Genomic DNA, 25,626 nt, shown 5'->3' on the forward strand with positions numbered 1-25,626 from the left:
CACGATTGAACCACCATGAACGAAACCAACGGCTCCTTGGAGCCTAAAGACGAAATGTCGCGATCGCACTCGTCATTCAGTTCGTCAACTTCAGAACTATCCCGCCACCCTACGCAAACTTCGACACATCCTCCCAAGAATGAGACCGATCTTGAGCTGGCCCGAACAAAGTCCATCGCGCAGGCCATGTCGCCAGTGCGCGAGTTCCTGTTCGTTGGTTTGCTCTGTTCTGCACAATTCGTCACGCAAGCTGGACTGGTCAACACGCTGAACATTCTGCACATCATCGGCTCGGATCTCGGTATTACCGACCCTGGCGTTCTGTCATGGCTCATCGCAGGCTACTCGCTGACAGTTGGCACCTTCATCCTCTTGTCAGGCCGCTGCGGTGATCTGTTTGGTTACAAGACCATGGTTATCGTTGGTTTCACCTGGTTTGCCGTCTGGAACGTGGTGGCTGGATGCAGTGTGTACGCGCCTGGAAATGGCGGCCAAGTACTGTTCATCTTCGCGCGCGTCTTGAGCGGTATTGGGCCTGCTATCCTGCTACCAAATGCTTTGGGTTTGCTGGGCGCAACCTACGACGAGGGCAGGAGGAAAGACATGGTGTTCTCGCTGTTTGGCGCCTGTGCACCAAGTATGTACATCCAGAGAGTAAGGTCGCTTCAGTTTGCTAACGGATTACAGGTGGCGCCGTTGTGGGCGGAACTTTTGCCGGTCTTTGGTCGCTCTTGTGGTGGCCGTGGACATTCTGGACATTCGGCGTCGCTCTAGCTTGTCTCGCAGGCCTGTCCTACATCATCCTACCTGCTGTTCCGCTTAAGGAAGAAGATCAGAATCTCAGTGTCAAAGAACGAATAGCCGAACTGGATTTGCTCGGTGCGACTGTAGGGATCACTGCTATGATTCTGTTCAACTTTGCATGGAACCAGGCACCCGGCTTTGGGTGGGAACGGCCGTACATCTACGTTCTACTAATTGTAGGGGTCCTGCTCTTCCCTGTGTTTTTCTGGATCGAACTTAAAGTATCGAAACACCCACTCATTCCATTCGATGCTCTAAGCACTGACGTCATCTTTGTGATGATCTGCGAAGCCTGCGGTTGGGCAGCTTTCGGTATGTATCTATGTCGTCGTCCCGAAATCCCGCTAATGTCAGTATGTCAGGCATTTTTATCTACTACTTTATCCAGATACTCCAACAGCTGCGCGGGACATCACCACTGATGACGATGGCTCAGATTTGTCCCGTCACCATTTCTGGTTTCATTGCTGCCATCACAACTGGTCACGTCATCTCACGCATCGGTCCTGGCTGGGTTATGTTTATATCTATGTGCGCATTCACGATCGGTAGCATTTTTGTCGCAACAATGCCTCCACATCAGATTTACTGGGCCCAGTCTTTTATTGTCACACTCATCATCCCATGGGGCATGGACATGAGCTTCCCAGCCGGCACCCTGATCATGAGCAACGCTGTCGAGAAGCGGCATCAAGGCATGGCGGCGAGTCTGGTCAACACCATCGTCAACTACAGTATCAGCATCGGTGTCGGCATCGCAGGCACCGTTGAAACCCATATCAACCATGGTGCACTCACGGAAGAAGACGAGTTAAGAGGGTACCGAGGAGCGATGTATCTGGGCATTGGTCTGGGTGCGATGGGAGTCCTCACAAGTGTACTGTTTTTGCTGAAGCTGCGTATGCATGAGAAGCGGATGATTAGCACATCCTGAGAAATGTTCACTCGATAGCAACGACATAATCCGACACAATTGATATCGTTCCTTCTATAAAAACTTCGGTGATATTGGAGCTCAGAAACATCGCAGACGGCGAAGTTCCAGATTACAAGAATCAGACGACCTGTCTGGACTGAAACTCTTAAACATTATTATACCTGACCACAATATCACCAGTAAAGGGTCAATCAGACGCGGCCATAAGGGGGAGCGCTTCAGTTGCAAGTTGTTGGTGGACATTAAAAAATGCCTCTAACTAATATTAACAAGTTAGATAGTAGGCCCTTAAATCTTAGCAAGAGAATGAAGGCTTTGCTTTATGCTAATACATCTCCTAGGCTAAATACCTTGACTGCGCTTTAGCAGCCTATTTCTCTTTATGTACTCTCTTAACTGCTAGATCTTGTTTCTACAGAATTTAAAAACTATAAGTTTAAAAACTACAAGTTTAAATAACTTGGTACTGAATTGCACTACGTACGACTATGTCTTCTTATCGGCAGTTATGCAGGCAACAAGATTCCAAAGAAAGAAGCCAAAGTCTGGGCTTAACTCAAACCCTATCTCAATCAGAGTGACCGGGTTGCGCCAATGACCGAGATGATTTTCGAAGAGCATGGCACAAGAGGGATCCGCAATGAAGTGCAGATCGCTTGGACCACGGACATCCAGCCCAGGCTGGTAAGTCTTGAGCCATTCTACACAGAGCTTGCCAAAGATGCACAGTTGGGGGCAGCAATCAAGTGCTGCTTTCTCATAGCTGCAGATGCACGGCTCTTTGGCTGTGGCCGCCACTACATTCCCATCAACACTGCGTTTGTCACGCATCTGACGAAACTGTGTGAGCAACATCAAGCTAATCGTGCCAAGACTCATAGCGACGAGGATCAAGAGAGCACACGTGGGTCGGAGGACTTGGTACCATGCGCAGCTCAGGGCGGGCCTAGTTCTGGGATGCATTATGATTCCAATGATTCCCGGACCAGCTCCCACATCCGCTCCCACAGCAGACAACAAGCTAATAGCAGCAGCGACGACGGATTATCAGATGTGTCCGGTAAGGTAAATTCAGCGACGACAAAGTCTTACTACCACACGTAAAATCACAAGCAAACCCCCACTGACCACAACAACTCACCAAATCCGCTGGTAAATCGCCGTCCCTCCGAAAGAGACAACAAGATCTCTACATATTTCTCTTGAAGAAACAGCGCAAGACAATCGGCGGACGCATTAGCAAGAACCGGTCGTCGATCGCAACTGATCGTTGGAGGATAAAGAGCAGATGTTGGTCGTGCTGCGCGCATTATTACGCGACGCGCTGGCTGAAATTCTATGGACCGCAGTAGTGGCCTTCACCGTAAGTTGTATTTGTGTAAGTTATGTGTCCGCTTTTGCTGCCATATCAAACAACAAACCCCAATAAGATTTTGGCACCAAAATTAGTTTTCTGGCATGCTCTGAATATTCGCAGCGTTTTGAACAACTACTAGCGGCTATGAAAGCAGGTCTGTTTCAATGTGCCAGTGATATAGATGCACAGATGGTATGTTGATTCGTGCTCGAGGTGACGGTGAAGGCGAGTTGTTACCGCGAACGTTCACCGCCTGAGTTAGTCATCAGCGCCGCTCTGTGCGCCAATTTCCTGTTAAACACAAACAAACGCCCAACCGTTGCTACCACCTCAACCACACTGTGCCTGCGAGTTGTATCGATTATCCACTGTAAAACATGGTGCTTCTCCCATGTAAGTCTGATCAAGAAACGATTCTCCATGAACGAAATCCCGTCAGTTCTGACCTCGAAACAGCGACGCATGGGAGCGAAAAGGCCACGACTGTACCTAGCGTGGCTCCCAAAATTGTGGTTCAGGACAAAGAGTACTCCCGGGCAAAATTAAGCCTGCGTACCACAGCTCTCGACCTACTCAAGATCAAACTGGGTAAGGATGCTTATCTACTCGATCATATCCCTCTGAGCAAGGTGAGCATGGTTAAGGGCAATCAGATGTTCCCACTGTCTCCTTACCGCATCTGTGTTGGCTTGGATAAGGTTCAGAGTCAAAATCAAAGCTGCAAGATCTCGGCTTTTATTGCAGAAAAAGCGCGTCAAGATGGGTCAGTCGAAATCAAATTTTACGGTGAAGACAAAGACGGCAAGATGCACCAGCACTCCTGCGAAAAGATGGATCGGTCTGGGCAATGGCTCGACATGTTCGACATAGGCACGAAGTCCAAGACCATTGTTCTGATCAAGGTAAGAAACCAATCGAGTTGTTAAATAGAACCCTTGCTAAATCAGTATAGTGCTATCTTGCCTTGAAGGGCGTTCCGTTACCCAAGGACTTGACATTCAGTGATAGCTTCCTCACGACCCTGAAGCGTATATGCCGGTACTATTTGGGGCGCAGTAAGTCAAACTCTCCTCCCAGCGTATGCGAAAGAGCAAGATCTATCGTGCTTTCTCCGCCAGCCTACAAAGGCGCCATGATGGCGCGTAAGAGCGAACCGTGTGGACCGCGTGGACAGACCTTTAGCCTGCGTCCTACAGCTTTTGCGCAGACTTCAGATGGAGGCAAGGATAAGAAGGCGGTGCAGGTTGAGAATGGTTCTCCAGTAGCTTCCGCTGAAGTGCCAGTCGTTGGTGGTGCCCTGGACCAGAAGAAGAGCGATGTTACCAATAAGCACCGACCCGTTGTGCATGCGCCTATGCCTAAAGTCATGAAAGTGAGTCATCTGCAGAAAGTATGTATATGATAGAAGGGCGAACTAAGAAAATTCAGGTTCCAGGATCACCTAGAAAGTCATCGGCAACTCGATCCCAAGCAACGGGAGACATTTCGCAGCCGGTATCGTCTATCGTGAGTGTTAACACCGAAGAGAATAAGACTGCTTTTGCAGTCCGATCACCAAAAGTGCGATCCAACTCGCAGAAATCCTTCAAACAGCTGTCTGCCAGACCTGTGACTTTCGTGTCAGCAGCACCGCAAGATAAGCCTGTCACCACGAAGGCTCCTCAACCAGAAGTACATACACATGGGCAGCAAGCTTCAACGACTGGGTTGGCAGGTTACCAAACTTTGCAGGGCCAGATGGTTGAGATCGAGGATACGCTTGAGCGCATCGAATCTACTGCACAAGAGAATAAGAGAAAGTACGACAGACTCCGAGACAACAAGAAGCACGATATCGACGTAATGATGAGAGAACGACACAAAATTGAGATCGGATTGATGCTTGAGCAGTTGGAGCAAAAGCACAAAGCTGAGAGAGCTGCGGAAAAGACAGAGTATGACTCGCTAGTAGAGGAGTATAGGTCTCATAAAGAGACAATTGAGAAGCAGCGCGGGAAAGCAATGCAGCGAAGAGAGGCAGCGAAAGAGGATCTCAAACGCAAAAGAGAAGGTCTTTCGCGTAAGGATCTGCTAGACTGCCTTGATGCATGCGATGAGAGGCATCGGTCGCAGAAACGCAGAAAACCCTGATATTTGGGCCAAGAGAATAAACTTCAAGGCACTGAAACTAGAGACACAACGATGCAGAGTGCATTCGGTGTTAGCTTGTCCACTTGTTACGCCCCCTGATTGCTGGGTCAAGTTTGCACAACCTCTGTTTGTTGACGAGCAATCACGCACTGTATTGTATCACGTGAAGATTGCTACGCAAGGGTTTCATACCAGCTACAAAAACGCCGAGCATTGTTAGTGGCTCTTCCTTCACTTCACTGAGCGCCTTCCTATTGTGACACATTGGTGCCTACTAGCGCCGTACAGATAAAGACGCCTTGGCCCTGACACGAGCCCTCGTCCCAATCGTCAACCACCTTCAAGCAACTCCATTCACAATGACAGCACCACCGACCTCCACACCTTCAGTATCAATGGCTCCAATACCACCACAGAGCCAAGCGGACGTTACTATCAAAGACCTTAGGGCACGAATGGGCGAAGACATGGGCTTGTTGTCGTACCTGCCATGCGAGAAAATGAAAACTGCGCCTTTCCACAACAAGGGTGAGACCGGTCACCATTTACCAATCCGCATCTTGTTTGGAAAGACCAAGCATAAAAAGTTGGATTTCATGGAAGTTTGGGCTCTTTTGCACAACAAGCCTTGTAGCAGCAGACCGCCAGAAGTTTGACTCAAGCTCTTCAATCGGCATGGTCAACTAGAAGGGCCAATTGCCCTGGAGGAGGCCATGGAACAGGCGTCACCAGTAGCAGCTTTCACCAGCTCAAAGACGAAGAACAACCGCCTCGACCGTGCGCACTTAAGGGCGATCATGAGGTACTACTTCGTCCTCCAGAAAATTCAACTACCATCACCGTGGCCTATCAGTGACATCTTCGTCCTGGAACTCAAATCTGCGTGCAGAATTGCGAAGGCAAATGCAGAAGGAAGCCCCCAAGAACTTTGTGCTATGGAACTCTCTAAAGCCCGACATGCTGCCGCACACAACCGTAAGTCTACCTTCCAGTTCCTGGTACGTGATGACTATTAACCTTACAGCAGTCTGGTGATGCGTACGTTACGAGTCACAGAGCGATCGAGAGCTCCCGCCCTGCCAGCATCACTCTGCCTCGCGCAGTATCGGTCCGTACCGACGTGAAAGGGAAGATAGAGCCCATTGTTCAGTCCACCTCTGATAGTACACAACAAGGTGCCGAAGAAGCCAAGCGCAATCTTGCCGAGTTGCTCTTTAGAGATTCCGCGAACGCTAGCCTGCTATTACACGAGAGTAGTTCCAGACGCACATCGTCGTCACGAGGGCCTACGCCATCGCGTGCGGAAACCACTTGTGAAGTCATGAATATTAGTCCAGAGGACATCGTAACATCGCTCCGCCTGAATGTTGCTGAGAACGAAGCCAGGGACAGGAGGTTGGCTGAAAACGAGAACCGGCGGGTTGAGCTCGAAGCGGAGCTGGAAGACCTCAAGGAAGAAGCAGTCATACTGAAGAATGCTCTTCAACAGTCCAAGTATGAGCGCTGGAACTTACGCTCATCACTTTCAAAAAGAGATCTCGCATTACTCCAGCTGGGCCAGGATCTTGTGCAGGGAGGAAAGCGGCTGCTCTTTGATGATTCAGATGAGGAATGAACGCCGCGTATAAACCACTTCAAAAAAAAATTCTACAGCTTTCAGGTAGCGCTTGATTGATCTCAAATGCCCAAGATGTAGTTTTACCAGTCTTAGCGCGAAACAAGCGCGTTTGCACGTGATGATGCCTTCACCTTAACTTCGAACTTGTTCTTTAACATGCGACTCATCGCTCATTCAGTTTCTGCAAAATTCCGGTCCTTTTTTTGACATTCAACATCTTCCAATACCCGCTAAAAGCGGTGGGATGATCCGGGGCAGGATAAGCGCTCGGTTCGTTGATCGTTGTTTGTTTGCTACGCGCCTTCTTTTTTTGTAGACGTGCATTCACCAAAACAAAGACTTTTGAACAACACTCTACCACCAATTTCAGATGTCAAAACAACAGATTCCGCCAGCCCCTCTGAGTCGCCGTCAAGAATCCAAACTCAAGGAACTACGAGGGGTACTCCAGAGGCAGGGATTACTGATTGTGCTTGACTCGTTCCCAGGACCTGAGTCATTCACTTTCAGTAGAACGCAGAAGTTCGACCACAACGCTATCCAGCTGTCCCTAGGTCACCGTCCAAGAGTCGATGGCTCAATATGCCAGGCCTGGACCTGCATTGTCTCAGAAAAGAAGGATCCCAAGCCGCCCGTTGCCTTCTACGACCACGAACTCTCTGGTGACGGTACACGCATCTTACACTACCCTCGCTCGGCTTCCTCGCTCCTACGAAAAGCTACAGACCTGTGCCCACCATTCTGCTTTCTGCAGTACGACCCGCACGATGATAATGCAAGAGAAATGCGCAACATGCTCTGCGCAATCATTCTCTACAAAGCTTTGGTTTCGGGTGTCGATGACTACGCCCTGGAATGGCCTATATTCCAGGATAGCTTAGGCCTGGCTCTCAAGCACATCGATTCGCGCGCGACGTACCATCAGTGGCTTCACAATCGAAAAATTGCCGTATTCAAACCAACAGTCAGTGGCAAATCCAGCAGATTGGCAGCATCCAAGGACCGTGATGGGGTATTGGATCAGATCCAGCCTGAGTCTCGTACTGCGGAATGCCTGCACACAGCCAGCAGCATGAGTGACGAGAAGTACACCGGTGGTACAGTACGAGCTAGCAGTAGTGGAATAACTGTCAAGCCGAACACCTCTCTTTGGAGATTAAAGAATCAGGTCGGCGACACGAGATTCCAGCTTCTCGATAACATACCATCGAGGCCTATGAGGTTCTCTTCACACACGCTTGGTGCACCCTACTTTCCTTTCCGCTTGCAAGTGGGGGCTTACGATCAGAACTCTGATGGTGCCCTGGTGGTGTACGCCTATCTCATCCATGATGGAGTTAAGAGAACCGTTGTGAAGATCCTGAGTCATGACCATGACGGGGGGGAGGTGGCTTGGACCATGGAAAGACTGCAAAGCGTGGATCTTCTCGAACCTTTCAATTACCTCGACAAGCTGACGACCAAATCGAACGGAGTAAAGCCTGGAGACAAAGCCAGGGCTGCAAAGATCCGGAGTGTCATTTCATACTATTTCTTTCTGGCCGAGCATGAGGGTATCATCGGAGATCCGCGCATCACAGTCGGCGAATCGTTTGGCAAGCGACTATGTACTGCATGTGTTGAGTTGCAGGAAGCAGGCTTTAGCAACGACGAAAACGTTAGCAAAAATAGAAGCGACACCGGCAATGGTGAAGAAAACGAAGTTGAAAATTTCTTTTATGAGCCTAGCAGGTCTGTAAATGGCTTCGAAGAGGCGGAAGCTGGGTTGAGCCGAGAGAAGGAAGGCGAAGACAAACCATCCACCATTGCCAGACTCAGATTGCAGTCGAACTTTCTGGAAGACATCGTCTACACTGGTCCGCCTGAACATCGAGAAAAAGTCCCAGATAGCGATTCTGGACCGGACAGGAGTGAGACAGCGCTGCAAAAGTTGGCTCTGGAAGAGCCGCCCCACGGGAATCTGCCCCGACTCCAACTCGAATTGCATCCGTCATTCCGACTCGATCACAAAACTTCTCAATCGTCACTAGCAAATCCTATTGATGAGGCTGATAGCAATGCCGCATCAACCGATGAGGTGGAAAAACCACATTCAGATGCTACTGACGACAAGCATGCACGCAGGTCCCATGCAACGGCGAGCCTAGACGTACTACACATTCAACACCAGCCATTAAATGCGATCCAGATGGGTAAAAAGATTATGTTAGACGAAGTAAGAACTACCTTGCCGCTGAGCAGCATACAGGCAGCGGTTGACGAATGCCCATCATCTATCGAGAAGACATCCATCGTAGCCGCTGCGGTTCACCATGCCGAGACAACCGTCTCAAACCACTCAAAGAGCAGTCCAATCTGGCCACCACGTCACAGCATCACTCAGAACGAAAGTGACGACGAATCTGTCTCGATGGATACATCTCTGTCCCTATCGCCAGCACCTAATCGCTCACATTCGCCGGCGTTTCAGCTGAATGGGACTCGAAAAAGTTCAGGGCCTATTAAGCCGATTGCGAACGATGACGGTTTTCATGTTCGAGCGGACCAAGTCACGGATCGCATATTTGTCTCGCCACATCGTACTGCTGATCGCGACGAAGAAGGTCAACGAATACCATCGATCATCAATGAGCCCGACATATTCCCGGATACTGCGCAGATCTTTGACATCTCTAGTGATGAGGACTGTGAAATTGCCGCATTGTCGACAGTACAAAACGAACTTGAGCAGACTCCAGAGGCCAGCGATTGGATCGATGACAAGAGCAATATAGCACATATGTCAGCCAGTCCGAGACGTGCGAAGAGGAAGTTGTTCTTGATTTCTGACACCGAAAATGGCTTGAAAATGATCGATGAACAGCATGAGAAGTGGATGGGGAGAGAAAAGTTGTCAGACGAGGAGAACAGTAAGCGTCTAAGGGCTCACTATACAGTCGAGAGAGCCCAAAACACCACCAGACGGACAGCCAGGAAGACAGGAGCTCCAATCCGTTCTGGCCAAAGATTCAATCTCCAACACGGAGATGAGAACGGGAATGCTGGTTTCCCTTTGGAGTAATCGTCGAAAGGAAAGGGTGAAGCTGAGCAAACACCGAAAGCTCGCACCCAAGTCCGTGAAGAGGTTGACTTGACGCAAGAACTTCCCAGCCCACCAGTCCAGAAGAGAACACCAATCCTCCTTACCGATGATAGCGATGACGACGTGATTGAGGAAGTTGGTAATGGTGCATGGCGACGCGCAACCTGATTGCGACGACAGTGGAGGGAGTTTCTCTATTCTCTTAAATTATCAGTGTCCATCACCTTCAACGTTAGATAGTTTCAGGTACAGCTAACTGAGCTTCGAATCATGAAGTTTATACATTCTCGAAGTTCAGTCTCCAGCAACCAAGTTTGTAGTGGTGGTGATCACACCGGCATAAGCCCATGGTCTGTGGGTCTTCATCGCAATCTCAGTCTTTGGTTCCTCTCAACCTTCTCCGCATCTCTCGTTGGGTCGCACTTTTGTCAGGGTGCAAAGGCGTGCGATTACCGTTGGAGCCACCTTGAGATTCACGTGCAAACTTCGCAGGAGGGCTTTTACTGCGACTACAGGATATATCTCGTAAACTCTTTTTTGCGCAGCGATGTGACGAACTTTGGTTTTGCGTGTAGCAAACAGTGACATGCAGCCTTAGTAACTAGTCCGCATTGGAATCGCACGCGTCGCGTCCGAAGGCGATGACGTCGTTCCTCAATCGCGACTTATGCAGGTCAATCTTCAACTGCCGCACCAATTCTCGGGTTTTTGTATGTTCGCAACCTTCTCCGAGTGTGTACGCTCCTTAAGCTGCACCATCGGCCCCTTCCTGTTCGAGACAAACATCTCGTACGTCTGATACTGGCCTTCCTCACGACGACCAGGTCTTGCACCGGTACTACCTCCTCCAAGTTTGTTCACCAGATCTTGTTTAATCTCGTACTTCCACAACGTCTTCGCCATCACAATTCTCATCTCGAGCCAAGCCATGTTCTTCCCTACACACCCGCGAGACCCAGATGAGAAAGCGCAAAAGGCGCTCTCGGCAAGTGCAACGCTCTCTGCTGTTGAGTCATCTTCACCTACGATCCAGCGTTCTGGGCGGAACTCGAGTGGTGAGGGATAGTAGTCTTTGTTATAGTGCATTGCCCACAAGGCAGTGCTAACAAGCGATCCTTTGGGGAAGTAGTGGCCGTTGACCGTTGTTCCGCCCTCGAGGACTTCTCGGCTTGGTTCAGCAGGTACAGGAGGCGACATGCGCATTGCCTCGTTCAGGAATGCGGTGAGGTATCTGCAAGATTGGAGCTTGGGCCCCGCTACAATCTCTTCGTAGTTGTTGAACGTTAACAAGATCTCCCGGGCCAGCTTTTCCTGGGCTTTGGGGCTGCGCGAGAGATAGAAGTAGGCGGCTGAGATGACGATAGCCGTTGTGTCACTTCCAGCGATTGTCAGAAGTTCACACTCAGCGTACAGTTCTGGGAGTGAGTATCCTGTTCCGGTCTCAGGGTCTGTGGCATTGAAAAGCCAATGGAAGAAGTCCTTACGCACTTCTGCATCTGGTTTAGGCTTTTCTTTAAGCTCCTTCTGCTTGCTCGTTCGCTTCGCGAGACAGTCATCAACAAATTCAGTCCATTTCTGGATAGCTGGTGGAGTCACGGCTGCTAGGAGTCTATCCAACCCTTTCGGTTTTAGCCAAACATACAGTGAGCTCGCTGGAGAGCAAGCAATCTTAAACCTATCAGTACACACAGCGCTCATGTTGGATTTGGGTTCACTTACCGGATGTATGAGCTCCATGTACCCTATCATGAGCTCAGGTATGTGTCGCAACTCGCTGCTGGGCTCTTTCATATCAAAGCATTTGCCGAAGCAGAGGTCCCCAAGAATGTCGAAGACCAGATAAGTCACCTGATCGGCCATATTGATCGACGCTGTCCAATCATTACCATTTGTCCTCTGCTGTCCAAGCAACTCGAGCCAGCGATCAACATTGGCGTGAACGAATACTTCGGCCCCTCTCAGCGCGCTTTCCGAGAACGCGTAGTTGATAACTCGGCGCTTCCGTGCGTGGGCTGGAATCGAAGTAGCGCTCCACGTATTGATGTGGTCGACTGTCTTTGGCCAAACCTGGTAGTACTCGCTCTTCTTGACGTTTCCTCTAGGACCAAAGATGTGTCTATACGCCGATGGGGTATTAAGACAAACACCATTCGGTGCATATCTGAACTCCGGTCCTGACCCGTCAGCCTGGTTTTTACGTCTACGATCTCCAATCAGTACTCACCATATTGATCTTGCAAGCTCAGAAGCCACAAATGTCTATCTTGGTTCTTCGAGTGCCACCAAGCCGGAAATGTCGTCAATTTTGCCCAGATTGGCCCTGGAAACTTCGCTAGAGGATGAAAATACAGTCTGTACACCGCCGTTGCGACCACATATGAGAAGAATAGCGAAACACTCAATGCAACAACATTGGGGTATGGGAGGCTGTCAGCAACACAGTTGACCGTCATAGCTTGAATTGAGGCACACTTGAAGTGAAGAACGAGGGGTTGTGTCGGAAGATACATGTCGACGCCAAGGGTGATTCTTCGATCCCTGTACGACCTATACAGAAACAGGACAAGATCAGGGCATTGCCCCACAAGCTCTCTTAGCCAGCATGTTAGAGCAATAACATGTGAAAAACGCTGATTCGTTAGAAAAATGTCTCTACAAGGTTTGTGTTCCACAATCCAAGCTGTGCTCCACATGACCACAAACGTCGCCTGCCGTCTGCCGTCTGCCGTCTGCCGTCCATCGCGCCCATCATCGGTCCCTCTCTAAGAGAACCAGAGTTTCGTACGAGGATATCCCTCATTTTCGTACAATTCCTTTTCCGAATTTTCAGCATGTCGGCGCTTGCACTTCGCGCATAACGAGAAAATCCCCCTATGACAGTCCCGCTTGTCGCATTTGAACCAAGGCCAATTACGCTCCCACTCGAGGTGTTGGCCATAACTCAACCCATAAGTCTCATAATACGGCCTCTCCTTCTGCAAAAGCTCTGTGCCAAAAGTGTTCTCACCAAATTCCTTGGGAAGTAAGTCCGGTGATGGGCTCAGTCCATGGCATGGGAAATATCTCCGCATCAACACCATAGTATCAATTTTGTTGTACATCGCCAAGGTCAAAAGAACTCTGCGACTCCATTCTTTGGCGGATATGGTCCGGTTCTGGTACCGAAAATGAGATTCCAATACCATGACGCGAAATGACGGGTTGACGATGCGCTCGAGCAGAAACCCGAGAAGACTTTTATGGTCAGTGCTACCGCGTACTATCGCAACGATTGCTGCTGCCGTCGAAATTTAGTTCTCAGAATTCATACCTATCAAAACAAACAGCTAAGCACATCACCATTGAACCAATTCCGGTCCTCCTTCCAACCCCTTACAACTATCTCAACCGCCCGCTGTATCAGCATCTCGACCTTTTCCTTCAACTCCGCTCCAGGATGTCTGCTGCACCAATTTATTGCATGTATACCGGCATGTATCGCAACACGATACGATAAATCTTCGCCGATACCCCCATAACCCTGAGCAAAAGCGCAGATTACAGCCTCGCAACGATACTTAGAGTCGCACATGAAACTCTTCTCTACGAGGTCGCCGATCATCTGTCCCAAATCGGTTGCACGATTTCCAATTTGAGCAAACTCCCAATCGATGATATGGAGTTTTGATTCTGTCGGTGAAGTGAGGACGCTAGACGCGAATGCGGTCAGTGGATGACAGATAGCTACATGAAAGCGACTTACTTCCCAGTCCAAAAGTCGCCGTGTATAACACCGTAGCCGATTTCAGTCACTTGTTCGTCTACCTCCGAGAGCGTCTGTTGCTCTAGTTCGGAAGCAGCACGGACCCTTACATCTGTCAATATTTGTTTGTCTTCTTCAGAAATCATCTGGAAGGGTTCCACGATGGCCTCGATCGTGCCGTAAGTAGTACGCCATTTGAGGGATTGACTTGAATTGTTCTGTGTAATGGTACGTCGCAGCTCGAGCTGCTCGGTTTTCTGCGTCCAGCTGTGAAAGCTACGAAGCCATGCGCCGAGAGCGAAGCCGAGCGTAGGATAGTCAGGGTTTGGTAGATTCGAGATTTTACTCGAAGTCAAAATACTTGCCAGGTCTGTCGCAGGCCAGAGATCTTCAATGACTTGAACGTGGGACTGGCTATCGTAGAAGAAGCTCATCGGTGAGGATACCGGCACAGTTAAGCCTACGTTACCGAGTCTCACGTTTCGTAAAGCCTTGAGCATGAGATCTTCATACTTCTGGAAGCCCTCAGTTACTGACACAAGCACCCCTAAAACAGTAGGTGGACTTTGCGAAACATACCGAGCGGTTGGAGTCAAGAGCAAAACTTCTGTTGATAGCGGCAAAGTTTGTCGCCTTCTTTAGAATAACAGTCGTAACAGATCCTCCATCAGCGAATGCCAGCGGGGTCTTGAGCAGGCCGCGAAAAGTGAAATTAGCAGAGCCGCCCGTGATACGACTCAAAGCAGAGCAAGCATAACGATCATGGGACAGGCTGTCTCGGGCGCTGTCTGAAAGCTGGAGGATCTCGTCTGCACTGAGAGATGTCATGCTGATGATGATGTCGTTGAAGAACGCGGGCTTCAGCGGTGTATATAGATGAATGTGACTCACTTGTCAAGCATGCACAGCATAAGCATGAGAATGACACAGCAGAGCCAAGCAAACTAGACTATACCACAACCAAAGAAAGATTTAATCTAAGGACACTCCAAGATACACAGATGAGTCAGCGCGTGAGGGATCGTGTCTCCAAGCGCAAGATGTCAGCTCGATGCTTACTTGCTTTGTCCTCAACCCTTCCCTGAAAACCTGCGGGTTCTTCTCCAACACCTCACACATTTCCTCAGTGCCTTCTATGTGCTTTCAAATTCCGAATTCCAAATTCCAGCATAGAATCGAAATGATTTGGTTCACTCAAAAACTTTGTGATGAAGCGTTCATTGTCGATGACCTACTTTTTCCTATTCTTACTCGTAAGGGTATACGCTCAGGACAGTCTTGCAAAAACCACGCCACCTTAGTCTTGCAACATAAAACAGCTCATCCATGGTCTTTTTTTGTAGCGAACATTCCTCAGAATTGCTGATTTGCTACAACACAGTATCGAACTTGTAAACCTGAATTACCCGAAGAAACAAAAACAGGAAGTACCTAATCGGAAATATTCAGTTATATCAACATAAAGTCAAATTCGACATCTTTCTAGTGCGAGCAAGGTTTTGGGACCCTGATGCACGTACGGCTCCTATCACTAGACACAGCCATGATCGCGCGTACTGTCGTGACTTCGCAGCGTGATTGTTCTTATTACATGCTCAATCGCTGCAGCGTTGATAAGGGAAGCTAAAGGTTTCATGACTTCATAGCTTGTGCTGTCGAAGGAAGAGGGTAGCAACAAACCCAGTGAGGGCGCAGCCCAAAGACACCACTATCAAAGGGTCAGAATTGAGCTACTTATGTACTTTCTGAACATACCATGCGTCCAGGTCAGCGCCTCAACATAGGATCCAATGATTGCGTTCGCGATTGCTGGCTTTACTTTGTCGATGTAATGTACGTCAGAGACGGCGCTCTCGACAATCTGTCGTGGGTGTCAGTAAAACACGCGGGTCAAGGTCATGGGTCCCATACCTTCCATCTCTTGTGGTCAGGAAAGCCCATATGAGTGAGCCGTTCATCAAGATTGGCCCTCAAAGACTGCTGCAAAACAGCACTTACACCCGCCATACCACCCAGCATACCTACTGACGAGGCCAAGTATAGAGTCGAGGCAGCGATGGCGGCAAAACTTGGGTCAAGGGCTGCTTGTATGCTGATGAATAATGTAGAGCTAGCGATACCCGTACCGAAGCCGCCAGGAAAGATGTACAGAGACTCAAGCCAGTTAGTGTTTCCGTGCCATCGAAGGATCAGGAGCAGATAGGCCAAAGATGCAACCCCAGTAGCAGCAAGGGTCAAAGCTTTGTATTGACCTGTTCTCTTGATCACAGAACCAGCGATAAGACCGCCGATTGCATTACCGAATACCGCAGGGAAGAGGTGAGCGCCAGCGGCAGTCGATGAAGCTTTGGCAGTCACCTGAAAATAGAGTGGAACAGCAAACATCAATCCGACTTGTGCGCCCGTCTGACAAATCATGATGAATGACGAGAGTAGCACCTCTTTGTGCCGCAGAACTGACAGCGGAATGATGGGTTCCCTGGCTACCCAACCTTCGACTATTAGGAATAGCATACCAAATGCAACGGCTCCAGCAAAGAGTAGTGCGATTCTGTGATCCGACCAGGGAACTCGGTCACCACCAATCTCCATCGGCAGAAGCAAGCCTAATATGCTCAGGGTCATAAGAATGGCTCCCAAAAAGTCGATGCGAGCGAACTTGGTTCCCTTCATTTCCTCGTCGAGAAGGTGGTGGACATGGGTCGGCAAGATCATCCACACCAGAACAATGGCAATGCCGGCAAATGGAACCTGACCTAGAAAGGACCATCTCCAGCCTACAGAGTCAGCCAGCCAGCCCCCAAGAGGTCCTCCAATACTGCGCCCTGTGGTTGCAACAATGTTTACCCACGAACGCCAAGTCGCAACATCTCGAAGGGGCACAAGGTCTGTGATCAGGATCGAGACCAATGCTGTCATGCCAGATGCACCGAACCCAGATATTACACGACCGATAATAAGCTCTGGCATCGATGTACCAATGCCTACTAAGAAGCATCCGAGAGCAAAGAGCGCATAGGCCAAAAGTAGGAGCGCCTTGCGTCCATAGATGTCACTGAGTTTCCCATAGAGTGGCAGGGTAGCCGCTTGAGCAAGGGCAAAGCTGGTGAGGAGCCAGCTGGAGTCGTGGAGGGCATTGAACTCTGATGCAATGACAGTATGCGTAGCGAACAGCAGCGAGGAGTCTGCATTCGATATGAAGGTTCCAATGAGCAGAACGCATACGATGTGACCGACTGAAGTGGGTATCGCCGCTAGTGATGGCTCTGGCTTGGACTCGAGTCGCGCCTCTTCGTCTAGTGATGGAACACGGCAAGGAGGATATAGCCTTTCATCAGAACCTTCACTAGACGCAGCACTCGAAAAAAGACTTGAGCTACTCGAGGAAGAATTGCCGCCGCATCGAAGTAGGAGTGGAGTGCGTTCGGTATTTGTGATAGCGCCTTGTGCAGCCATAATAGTTGGTCATGAGAATCGGCGTGCTATGTTGCAATAAGCTCTCGAGATAAGGGAAATATATAGCGACCTTCTTCATTAGACATCCAAACAAATTTTTCGCCGCCAGGAGTCATGCGGCGCTCGCCTCGAACACAGTCATGCTGAGGCGGGCCGCTCGTTGAGGATAGTTGATGTTGCAACACCAGGACCCAATCGCGTCATTCTGGATCGAGCGAACCATAACATCGACTGCGCAGCCAGAACTGCAGTTCTCTCGCCCAGTTTTCGCTCCTAGTGGGTATTGGCGATGTCGCTCTTCAAACTTTGCAGAAATCCTCAGATCCAGCTCTTCGAGATGCGAGCCCAAACGCGGGTCCCAGTCTCAACGTCGAGTCCTGTCCGTTCGCATGGCACCCGATTTTCACTTTGTAAGGCTCCGGATATGATATCTAGCACAGCGCGCTAGCTTCCCTCTATGATTTCGGGGGGATCTCTCGCTATGAGAGAACGGTGACATCCCCAGTGTAGTACCGTGTCCGTGCGCGCAACGACCGGAGTCGCGCAACAACTGAAAACCACCTCAACGCTCAAAATTAGATGAGGCTATAGAGCCACCCACAACAGCTATTATTTTGTGATTTTGTGGTGTAGTACTAATTAATTACTTGCGAAAAAGATGTACTATTTAAATTTGGCTGGTAACTTGACGTTGCGGCCACGTGATGTGGTTTTGAGTGGGGGAGCTAGGGACGGCGATAGGGGACTACGACCACCAACATCATCCCTAGGACCACGTTTTTGACGCTTTTTTAGCTAGGTTGCTTGTAAAGCTTTCTTCTTACCCTTTTAAGGTAATTGTATAGCTTTTGCAGCGTTAAGCTCTTGTTGTTAACGCTGCTTTTTAGCCTCCTGTTTGGCCTTCTGATTTGCTGTATTAGCCTTCTCCTTCTCACGCACCACCTTAGCTGCCTCTTACGCCACATACCTCTCCTCCTTCTCCTTCTCCTTAACCAGCTTCTTAGCAGCTGCTACTTCCTTACTAGTAGCTTTTCTAAGCCTCTCCTCCTTCTTCTTACGTTGTCTGACTCGCTTATAGAAGCGTGCTTTGTTAACCTTTCTAGGTAACCAGAACACTGCACCACCATAGTACTCCTGCCGTTGCTGCAAGTCTAAGGTTTTGCTCTTCTTTTTGTGCTTCTTCTGCGTCTTTAGAGTCTTTTTGAGGCCATCTATCTTATGCTGGAGGAGTGAGGTTTTAACTGAGATATGGTAGATTAATTGTCTTATCTTTTTAACGTTACTCTTACTCTAGTTTTTAACCACACGCCGCAACAACGTCTCTATTTTAAGCCAATCCTTGTTGCTATAAACAGACAATAAGGACCTATCTGAATCTAAGCTCTCTAGTGTTTTAACAAAGTAGTGGAGGATAACGTTAGGATTAAGTAGATAGATACCTGTTGCCTTAAAGGACTTAAGTATCAGCTTTTTAGTAAAGCTACACATCCACGCTGGCCAGAATAGGCAGAAGAAGTCTGCTCTAGTAATAGGTGTGTTGTTTTAAGCCTTATAGATGTATGTTATAACTGCTTTTAAGTACACTATTAATAGAGGCTTAAACAGCACTATATTAAGCGGCTGGAGCGTTTAGGTTAAGTAAGGGGAAAGGACAGCCAGGAGGATCTTGTAGTTATTACAGTACTTAATAAAGTCTATTGTTACGTGGGATCTGTGGCCATCTAGTATTAAAAGCCTCTACTTTCTTTGTGCTTTCTCCTTAGTGTAGCAATTAAACACCTGCTTAAGCCAGGCAAGGCCTATATCCCCATTTGTCCACCCTAAGGGAGATAATGTAACTATTACAGAGTGTTTTCCTGGCTCAATTTTGGCTACCTAGTCTGATTTAATGCTGGCGTTGGCTGACTTATAGATAATGCCTGGCGGTAGTACTGTCCTATTACTACACACACACGCTATAAGCGTCTGCTAAGCTTAGTTACTATCCTAGATAGATGCTTTAATCTCTCCCTTTATCTACATACGCTTGCTAAACACGTGTTTTGTCCTGCCTGTAATGCTAATTATAAAGCCCTTCTTATCTATATTATATGTGTAGCGACCCTTAATAGAGTATTTAGAGATTTTGTGCTGTAGCAGGTTAAAGTAGAGCGTATATTTATTGTAGGAATCAGCGTTATAACGTAGTTAATCTATCCTAGTAGAGTAACACAAGATAAGATAGATAGAGTACTTGTTAATAAAGTGGGTAACCTAGCTCTCACTGACTGGATTTTGAGCCACCGGCGACGCGAAATTCTGGATTATCTCTCTAGTAGGTGGTAAGTAACAAGTACTAAGCAACTCTATGTACTTTACAAGCTCTATCTCCTGTTATGGCGTTAAACGTTGCTGGTTGATGTCCTTGGTCTCCTGGGAGTCCTGAACGTGCTTGTGTCTCTGAGCTAGAGTTACGCGGTTAACGCCGAACCTGGTAGCAAAATGCTAATACACAAGTTTTTCGCCTGGTTTTAGCGCATTAATTGCTGCAAGCGCTTTGTTAATAGCTGCTATAGTTGTTGAGTTACAACGCGTTAAAGTATGGTGTAGTTGTGATGATTCGGTCGTTGCGCGACTCTGGTCGTTGCGCGCACGGACACGGTAATGCCGCCAAGCAACTGCTTCATTTTCTGAACCCTACGCCCATGTGCATCTAAACGCGACCTAAGTACCTTACATGAAAAGCGGGTAAAATGTTGGGACAAAAAAGAGGACGCAGAAGTACGGGCGACATTTGCGACATGTCGATAAAGTGGCGACGTTAGAGAGTCGATTTGACCCTGATGACAGAAACGTCACCAACGCCTCCCAGGAGAAGCATGGTGCCATCACTTCACTAGGTACTAACAATTGCCGTGTCCAACTCACGGGTAATGCAAAACAATGATATTGTTGCCGGGCGAAATGTACGCACCCACCCCAGATTTTCACGGCTATATCAAAATCATGTCATAGACAAGCAAGAGGTTCCGACTGGCCAGCTATAGTTGGTTGACAGTGAAAGTGACAGGTGGGGTGAGAGATTGGGACAGCATGCAGGGTAAAACGTGACAACCACAGAAAACTAGCCAGTTATCTACCTGCCCGCGTTTAGTCTGTGCTGATGAATCAATGTTCCAGATTTGGGGTAGGTGCGTGTATTTCGCCAGGCATTATATGGTCGAATCTATGCAAAATATGTACAAGAATGCTTTCTAGTTGAAGATACACACACAATTCACCCTCTCTGCACTTAGTTCTCGCCGTTCTTAGCCTTGACCCAAGCGATGAGTTCCTTCAGAGTGAACTCAGTAGGCAGATCTGTGCCCGCGCCAGGTTCAGCCGGGGCAGAAGGAGCAGCAGCAGTGGACGAAGCTACAGGGGGCTTAGACTCGACAGCGGTGGCGGAAGATGCAGCAGCGGAAGAGGCAACAGGAGTCTTGGTGGCAGAAGACACGGCGGCGGCAGAGGACACAACGGGAGTCTCAGCGGCTGCAGATGTGGCGGCAGCAGAGGTAGCAGCAGCCGAAGAAGCGACAGCAGCCTTGGACGAGGTAGGGGCAGCGCTAGAAGCAGGGGCCGATGAGTCGCCAGAAGCAGCACCACCAGCAGTGTTGACGCTCGTGGTGAGGTCTCCGCTCTCAATGTACACGCCGCTGAAGAACCAATCCTCAGCACCGGCAGCGTCGTTGCTGCCAGGCAGACGAAGGACACCAAGATGCCAGTCAGCGCCGTTGGAAGAGGTGCTGGCATCGAAGGGACCAGCAGTCTTGGCCAGGGCCTCACTACCAGTAGAGTGGTAGAATGAGACGGATCCAGCATCAAAATCGATCTCGTAGGCAACGTTGTGCCACTCGTCTGCGACGAGCTCGACATCCCACTTGGAGACGCCACCGACGTGCCACTGCAGGTTGGTGTTACTGCTGCCGGAAGCACCGTACTTCAGCTCAGTGAAGTGGCTCTCAAAGAAAGCAATCTGGTGCTCGTTCGTAGCAGTCGGCTTGTTGGTGCCTGCTGTCTTGATTGAGAAGTGGTAGTAGACCTTGCCCTTGTTAATGGCGGCGGTGGTCTGGGGAATGAGCTCAGTCCTCAGCATGGTCTGACCGTTCCACTTGGCTGTCTCGTCGATGGTGATCTTGACACCTTGCTTTGAGCCGGTGTCGGCGGGGTTCTTGTAGGTCGCGTCGAGATTGACGTAGTCAGTGACAGCGCCGGAACCGTGAATGTAGTACTGGTAAGCGCCGACGGGGTTAGAGAATGACCATTTCTCAAGATCCGCAGAGGAAGTCATGTCGTTGAAGCGTCCATCCCAAAGGGTTGTGCCTGATCGCACTGTGAGTATGTGTATTACCCCTAGCTTTTGTAAACTTACCAGCGGACACAGCGCTGATGAGCGCGTTGATGAATGCAACCTTGGAAAGCATGTTGAATTGAATACGAACAGAGACCAGCTGTACGAAGAAAGCGAATGTGTACTACGAGATGTAAAAGAGGGACTGTAGTGGAATGATCGATGGCTCAAAGAGAGGCACCGATGTGTACATATAAAGCAGTCTCATTTCGAAGTATGTCGATTCAGGTCCAACCCAGGACCGAAGCGGCGCAGATGGAGCCGCCGAGTCAACCCTGCACACCAATATCTCGGAAACAAAACACCATATGCGGGATGTTTCAGAGTGCTAATCGGTTGTTCAGAGTGCATGGACCCACCGATGTTCCATGGTCAAGCGTTGGTTCAGTACACGTCCAGCAGCGTGGTAACGACTTTCAGCATCGCGCGCGGTAATGAATCCAGAACCTCGCCGTTGTGGCTACAGACACGAGCCGCAATGACGAGAAATCGGATGGCATGACAGCGGAAGCGATCTTGTGAAACGCCTCGCTTATAGTCACTAAGCTCTATTGGGAAAGAGTTATGCTTCTCTAGTTATAGCGTACAAGGCTTGGTGATGAGAGGATCGAGACTTGCTCCTGTTCATGAGAGCTTGTTTCAGACCGGAAATTTGGTGTCGTTGTGTTCGGGCTTGTTGCTTCGTGACATTCCACGCACGACAGTTGCGCGCGCCCACAGCGAAATCCGCTGAGAAGGTCACCAAACATCGACAAACACCACCAACATTACACCGTCACCAGAAGAACACACATCCCGAGACCACGATACAAGGCATCTGTTTGTCTTGATGATTAAAATGACTCTTGCCAGTAGGAACCACCCGACCATCGTAAACAGAAGGTGTAGATAATTGCAAGAGTGATTGAGTTCGAAACCTCCGCTACCTAGGTACTACTATAGAGTCAATTTGCCAACTTAGAATGCCCACTGCTCCAGCCATTTCCTCATAACACTCTCATCTACCGCCTTCCCCTCCCTTAAAGTCTTACTGGCAGCTTCAGCCCTCCTTGTTTCTAAAGCCGGCAACCCCATTCCTGTCTCTGGCCTCAAACTCTCGTAGAAATCGAGCAGCTTAAGCCCTGGGATGCGCTCAGCGTTTTCCTTCGTCTGGGGAAACTGTTTTAGCTCATTGACCCAGTCATTGTACTCTACAATCTCGATGTCATCTCCGACGCCTCTGTAGAAACTCTGGATAACAGGATAGAGCTGACTCCAAGTAGTCGTGTGCGGGTTGGCTAGGTGGTACACTCGTGCAGACTCGTCCAATGGTGCTGTGGCGATATCAATCACGGCCCCAGCCGCGACATCCATGGGCACCCAGTCCACTCTCTCCATGTTTCCTAGAGTTCTAGGCAGCTTTTTCAGGATCTTGCTCGTGTGAACTAAAGTCGGTAGCCACTCGTGTCTGTTCCACGCAGCGCCGCCGGTCTGCGTACTCGGTCCCGCGAGCTGGCCTGCGCGTACGATCGCAGTTCTGATGCCGAGGCGGTGAGAGGCGGTCGCGAGGATTTCAGCAGCAACGTGTTTGGATTCGCCGTAGCCCTGTGGGAGCGTGATCGAGCTGTCGAACAGTGTGGTCGCTGATTCGGGTACTGCAGATCCATCTTGTGCAACACTGCCCCAGTTTCCAACGCTGGCAATCGATGAAATGAAGATGACGGAAGGTTTGTGAACAGACTTGGACGCGAAGTCAATGGCGCGTCGGGTGCCGGCTACGTGTGTTGCTTCGTATGATTCGAGCGAGAGGTTGAAGTCGACGGACCATGCAGAATGTATGAACACTGTGACGGTCGAGCGGAGGTGTGAGTACATAATGTCGGAAAGGCCGAAGTTGCCTGAACCAAAATCAGTCTTGAGGAATTCTGCCTTGCTGAAGGCGACTGATTGGTTGTGATATCTCTTGAAGGAGTCCTTCTGGCGGACCTCTGCATTGTCAGAACGGTTCATGCAGTACACCTTTTCGACATCTGGATTCTTGAGCAGCTGCTCTAGAATATGGCTTCCAAGGCTACCTGTGGAGCCTGTGAGTACTATCGTATGTTTTGATGGATTTTTCGGTGTCTTCATCGTGCCCCTCTGTCGTACCATGTCTTTTGTGTACTTCCTCACCATGGCACCCAGCTTCTCCACTCGAGTTATTGAGGCAGCGGGCTGTCCATTTGACTTGGTCACACTCTGATACAAGGCCTCAGATAGCTGCTTGACGGTAGGATTACTGTAGATTGTTGAAGCAGTGGCATTTGCTCCGCGCACAACCTTATTGAGCGCGTTGGTCAGGGCCAAGACATCGAGTGAATCAACACCCAAGGTGAAAATGTCAATGTCATTCCCCGTCTCCTCCTGGAACGATGAAAGCGAGCGGACAAAAACATCATGGATCTTGCTCGTCATTCCAATATCCTCGTCAAAGTCTTGGTTCGAATCACTGGCGTATCCTTCATCGGCGTACACCGCCTCGATCTCGTCCTTGAACGACGCAACAGTCTGGAGACGGATAATTGATCCTTTGGCGGCGCGAACGAATGGCTTTTCCCTTTTGGCAATTGCAACTTTCGTCTGGTAGATTCTTGCGTGAGAAGGTGCCTCCTGATTCGCTTGGTCCACCATTGGCCAAATGTGATCAACCAATGCGGAAAAATCCATGTTGCCAACCTGACTCCACTCAGGTTCAATCAGCAGGCCAGCTTGAAACTTGCCCTGGCCCACGACAAGAGCACCTTTGACCCAAGGATGTGACTCGATCAGCTTCTCCGTTACGACTGGATTGAACTTCTCGCCATTGCTCAACACAATAATGTCATCCCGTCGACCGCTGTACTTCCAGAGAAAAGGCTTGGAGGGGTGTTGTCTGAACAAGTCCTTGGTTCGCCATTCCTGAATATCCGGGAACGTATGAAAGATAGCTTGGTACTTGATATCCTTAGGCTTGAGAACAAGTTCAAATAAACCGTTCTCTGCAGACTCCATCGCAGCACCGGCGACAGAGCTCCAGTGGAAGTAGCCCCACTCTTCCGGCGTTGATGGTAGAAGAGTGCACATGAGCAAGGCTTCGGTGCTACCGATGACTGTCACAAGCTGTGTTACTTGACAGATCTTGTCGCCACTTGCGGTAGCCAGAGGTGCACCGCCAAAGAATACCGTCTTCAGGTTTCCGAGTGCTTCAATGCCCTTGTCGGTTGCAGAGATATCTTCAAGAATTGATGGCGGAAAAATACCCGAAGTTGGGCTGATAGCTTTGATCGCATCAACAACCAAGCCACCACTCAACATCTTTTCTGAAGGCAGTCTGACAATCGTGCCCTTGCACATGAGCGATCGGAGCCCAACAATGATGCCCATAGCATGAAAGAAAGGTACAGCTGCAAGCATCGGCCCCCTGTCCGCGAGGAATGGCTTGCAGACTTGCTCGAAATCATCCTCTGGTTCTAGTGATGCTTGCTCGTGCGCCGAATTGAGGCCCCCCACAGTCAAGTGAATGGGTTTGGGAAGACCTAAGTGGTAGTCAGACACGATGTAAATTGAAATAAGCGTGCACGGTTACATACCCGTTGATCCTGAGGTGTGAAGAATAAGGCTATGTGCTGCCACGTCGCGGTTGTGCCGACCAGCATATTGAGATGTAGGAAGGCTCGAATCTAGGAGCTCCTGAGTAGTTGGTGCTTTGTAAACTTTCAGATGTGGTATTGCCTCTCGGATAATCTCGACTTGTGAGACTGTCTCAGCCGTAGTCAAGAAAATATCGCAGTTCGTTTTCTGTACGAGGGATTTCTGGCCGTCAAGGGAGTTTCGCGGCGAGATGAACAGTGGGACATAACCTGCCTTGAGTGCTGCAGCGAGCACTACTAGGTATCGCAAATCATTTGCGCTATCTCACATATTAGTGCAGCATGGAGAGTGATGGATTCGAATTACATACCCCATGTAGCCAATAGTTTGGCTTTGGTGTTCAGCTACACCGACGTTCTTTTCGATCCATCGCGCCATGTTATTGACCGCCCGCGCAAGGTCTGCGTATGTGAAACGATGCCATCCTTGATCAAGACTGGTAGGAGATCGCGGCACTATTGCCCACGTATCACTGGGGGCCGA

At 49.4% G+C, this 25,626-nt stretch overlaps 9 protein-coding genes across 10 annotated transcripts, besides 2 other annotated features; 4 read left to right on the forward strand and 5 right to left on the reverse strand.

The window, feature by feature from the left end:
• Window positions 1-15: 15 nt before the first annotated feature.
• EKO05_0002752 (multidrug-resistance type transporter aminotriazole resistance) lies at window positions 16-1,738 on the forward strand (the record flags this gene model as incomplete). Of its 2 annotated transcripts, XM_038938031.1 has the most annotated exons (3): window positions 16-637; window positions 688-1,116; window positions 1,167-1,738. In XM_038938031.1, the coding sequence occupies 3 exons, from the start codon at window positions 16-18 to the stop codon at window positions 1,736-1,738; spliced, it is 1,623 nt and encodes a 540-aa protein (XP_038801338.1). The 2 variants fall into 2 exon arrangements, with proteins under 2 accessions (XP_038801338.1, XP_059491974.1); XM_059635991.1 differs by having other exon boundaries at window positions 688-1,738.
• A 1,737-nt stretch (window positions 1,739-3,475) lies between these two features.
• On the forward strand, window positions 3,476-5,228 carry EKO05_0002753 (uncharacterized protein; the record flags this gene model as incomplete). Its single annotated transcript, XM_038937948.1, has 4 exons — window positions 3,476-3,491; window positions 3,555-4,000; window positions 4,051-4,470; window positions 4,527-5,228. 4 exons carry the CDS (start codon window positions 3,476-3,478, stop codon window positions 5,226-5,228), a joined length of 1,584 nt encoding a protein of 527 aa, XP_038801339.1.
• Window positions 5,229-6,131: 903 nt separating this feature from the next.
• EKO05_0002754 (uncharacterized protein) lies at window positions 6,132-6,843 on the forward strand (the record flags this gene model as incomplete). Its single annotated transcript, XM_059635992.1, has 2 exons — window positions 6,132-6,203; window positions 6,253-6,843. 2 exons carry the CDS (start codon window positions 6,132-6,134, stop codon window positions 6,841-6,843), a joined length of 663 nt encoding a protein of 220 aa, XP_059491975.1.
• A 373-nt stretch (window positions 6,844-7,216) lies between these two features.
• Window positions 7,217-9,907, forward strand: EKO05_0002755 (uncharacterized protein; the record flags this gene model as incomplete). Its single annotated transcript, XM_038945129.1, has 1 exon — window positions 7,217-9,907. One exon carries the CDS (start codon window positions 7,217-7,219, stop codon window positions 9,905-9,907), a length of 2,691 nt encoding a protein of 896 aa, XP_038801342.1.
• A 702-nt stretch (window positions 9,908-10,609) lies between these two features.
• EKO05_0002756 (uncharacterized protein) lies at window positions 10,610-12,621 on the reverse strand (the record flags this gene model as incomplete). Its single annotated transcript, XM_059635993.1, has 2 exons — window positions 10,610-12,102; window positions 12,153-12,621. The coding sequence occupies 2 exons, from the start codon at window positions 12,619-12,621 to the stop codon at window positions 10,610-10,612; spliced, it is 1,962 nt and encodes a 653-aa protein (XP_059491976.1).
• A 15-nt stretch (window positions 12,622-12,636) lies between these two features.
• Window positions 12,637-12,665: a tandem repeat.
• Window positions 12,666-13,241: 576 nt separating this feature from the next.
• On the reverse strand, window positions 13,242-14,498 carry EKO05_0002757 (uncharacterized protein; the record flags this gene model as incomplete). The annotated part of the gene is made up of 3 exons (XM_038937933.1): window positions 13,242-13,617; window positions 13,671-14,185; window positions 14,250-14,498. 3 exons carry the CDS (start codon window positions 14,496-14,498, stop codon window positions 13,242-13,244), a joined length of 1,140 nt encoding a protein of 379 aa, XP_038801344.1.
• An 812-nt stretch (window positions 14,499-15,310) lies between these two features.
• EKO05_0002758 (uncharacterized protein) lies at window positions 15,311-17,126 on the reverse strand (the record flags this gene model as incomplete). Its single annotated transcript, XM_038938155.1, has 3 exons — window positions 15,311-15,378; window positions 15,426-15,531; window positions 15,582-17,126. 3 exons carry the CDS (start codon window positions 17,124-17,126, stop codon window positions 15,311-15,313), a joined length of 1,719 nt encoding a protein of 572 aa, XP_038801345.1.
• A 510-nt stretch (window positions 17,127-17,636) lies between these two features.
• Window positions 17,637-19,769: a mobile genetic element.
• A 628-nt stretch (window positions 19,770-20,397) lies between these two features.
• Window positions 20,398-21,568, reverse strand: EKO05_0002759 (uncharacterized protein; the record flags this gene model as incomplete). Its single annotated transcript, XM_038937942.1, has 2 exons — window positions 20,398-21,467; window positions 21,517-21,568. 2 exons carry the CDS (start codon window positions 21,566-21,568, stop codon window positions 20,398-20,400), a joined length of 1,122 nt encoding a protein of 373 aa, XP_038801346.1.
• Window positions 21,569-22,452: 884 nt separating this feature from the next.
• EKO05_0002760 (uncharacterized protein) lies at window positions 22,453-25,521 on the reverse strand (the record flags this gene model as incomplete). The annotated part of the gene is made up of 3 exons (XM_038937730.2): window positions 22,453-25,028; window positions 25,083-25,402; window positions 25,454-25,521. 3 exons carry the CDS (start codon window positions 25,519-25,521, stop codon window positions 22,453-22,455), a joined length of 2,964 nt encoding a protein of 987 aa, XP_038801347.2.
• Window positions 25,522-25,626: the final 105 nt, after the last annotated feature.

This window comes from Ascochyta rabiei, chromosome 4 (genome assembly GCF_004011695.2).
Source record: "Ascochyta rabiei chromosome 4, complete sequence".
Taxonomy (NCBI): Eukaryota; Fungi; Ascomycota; class Dothideomycetes; order Pleosporales; family Didymellaceae; genus Ascochyta; species Ascochyta rabiei.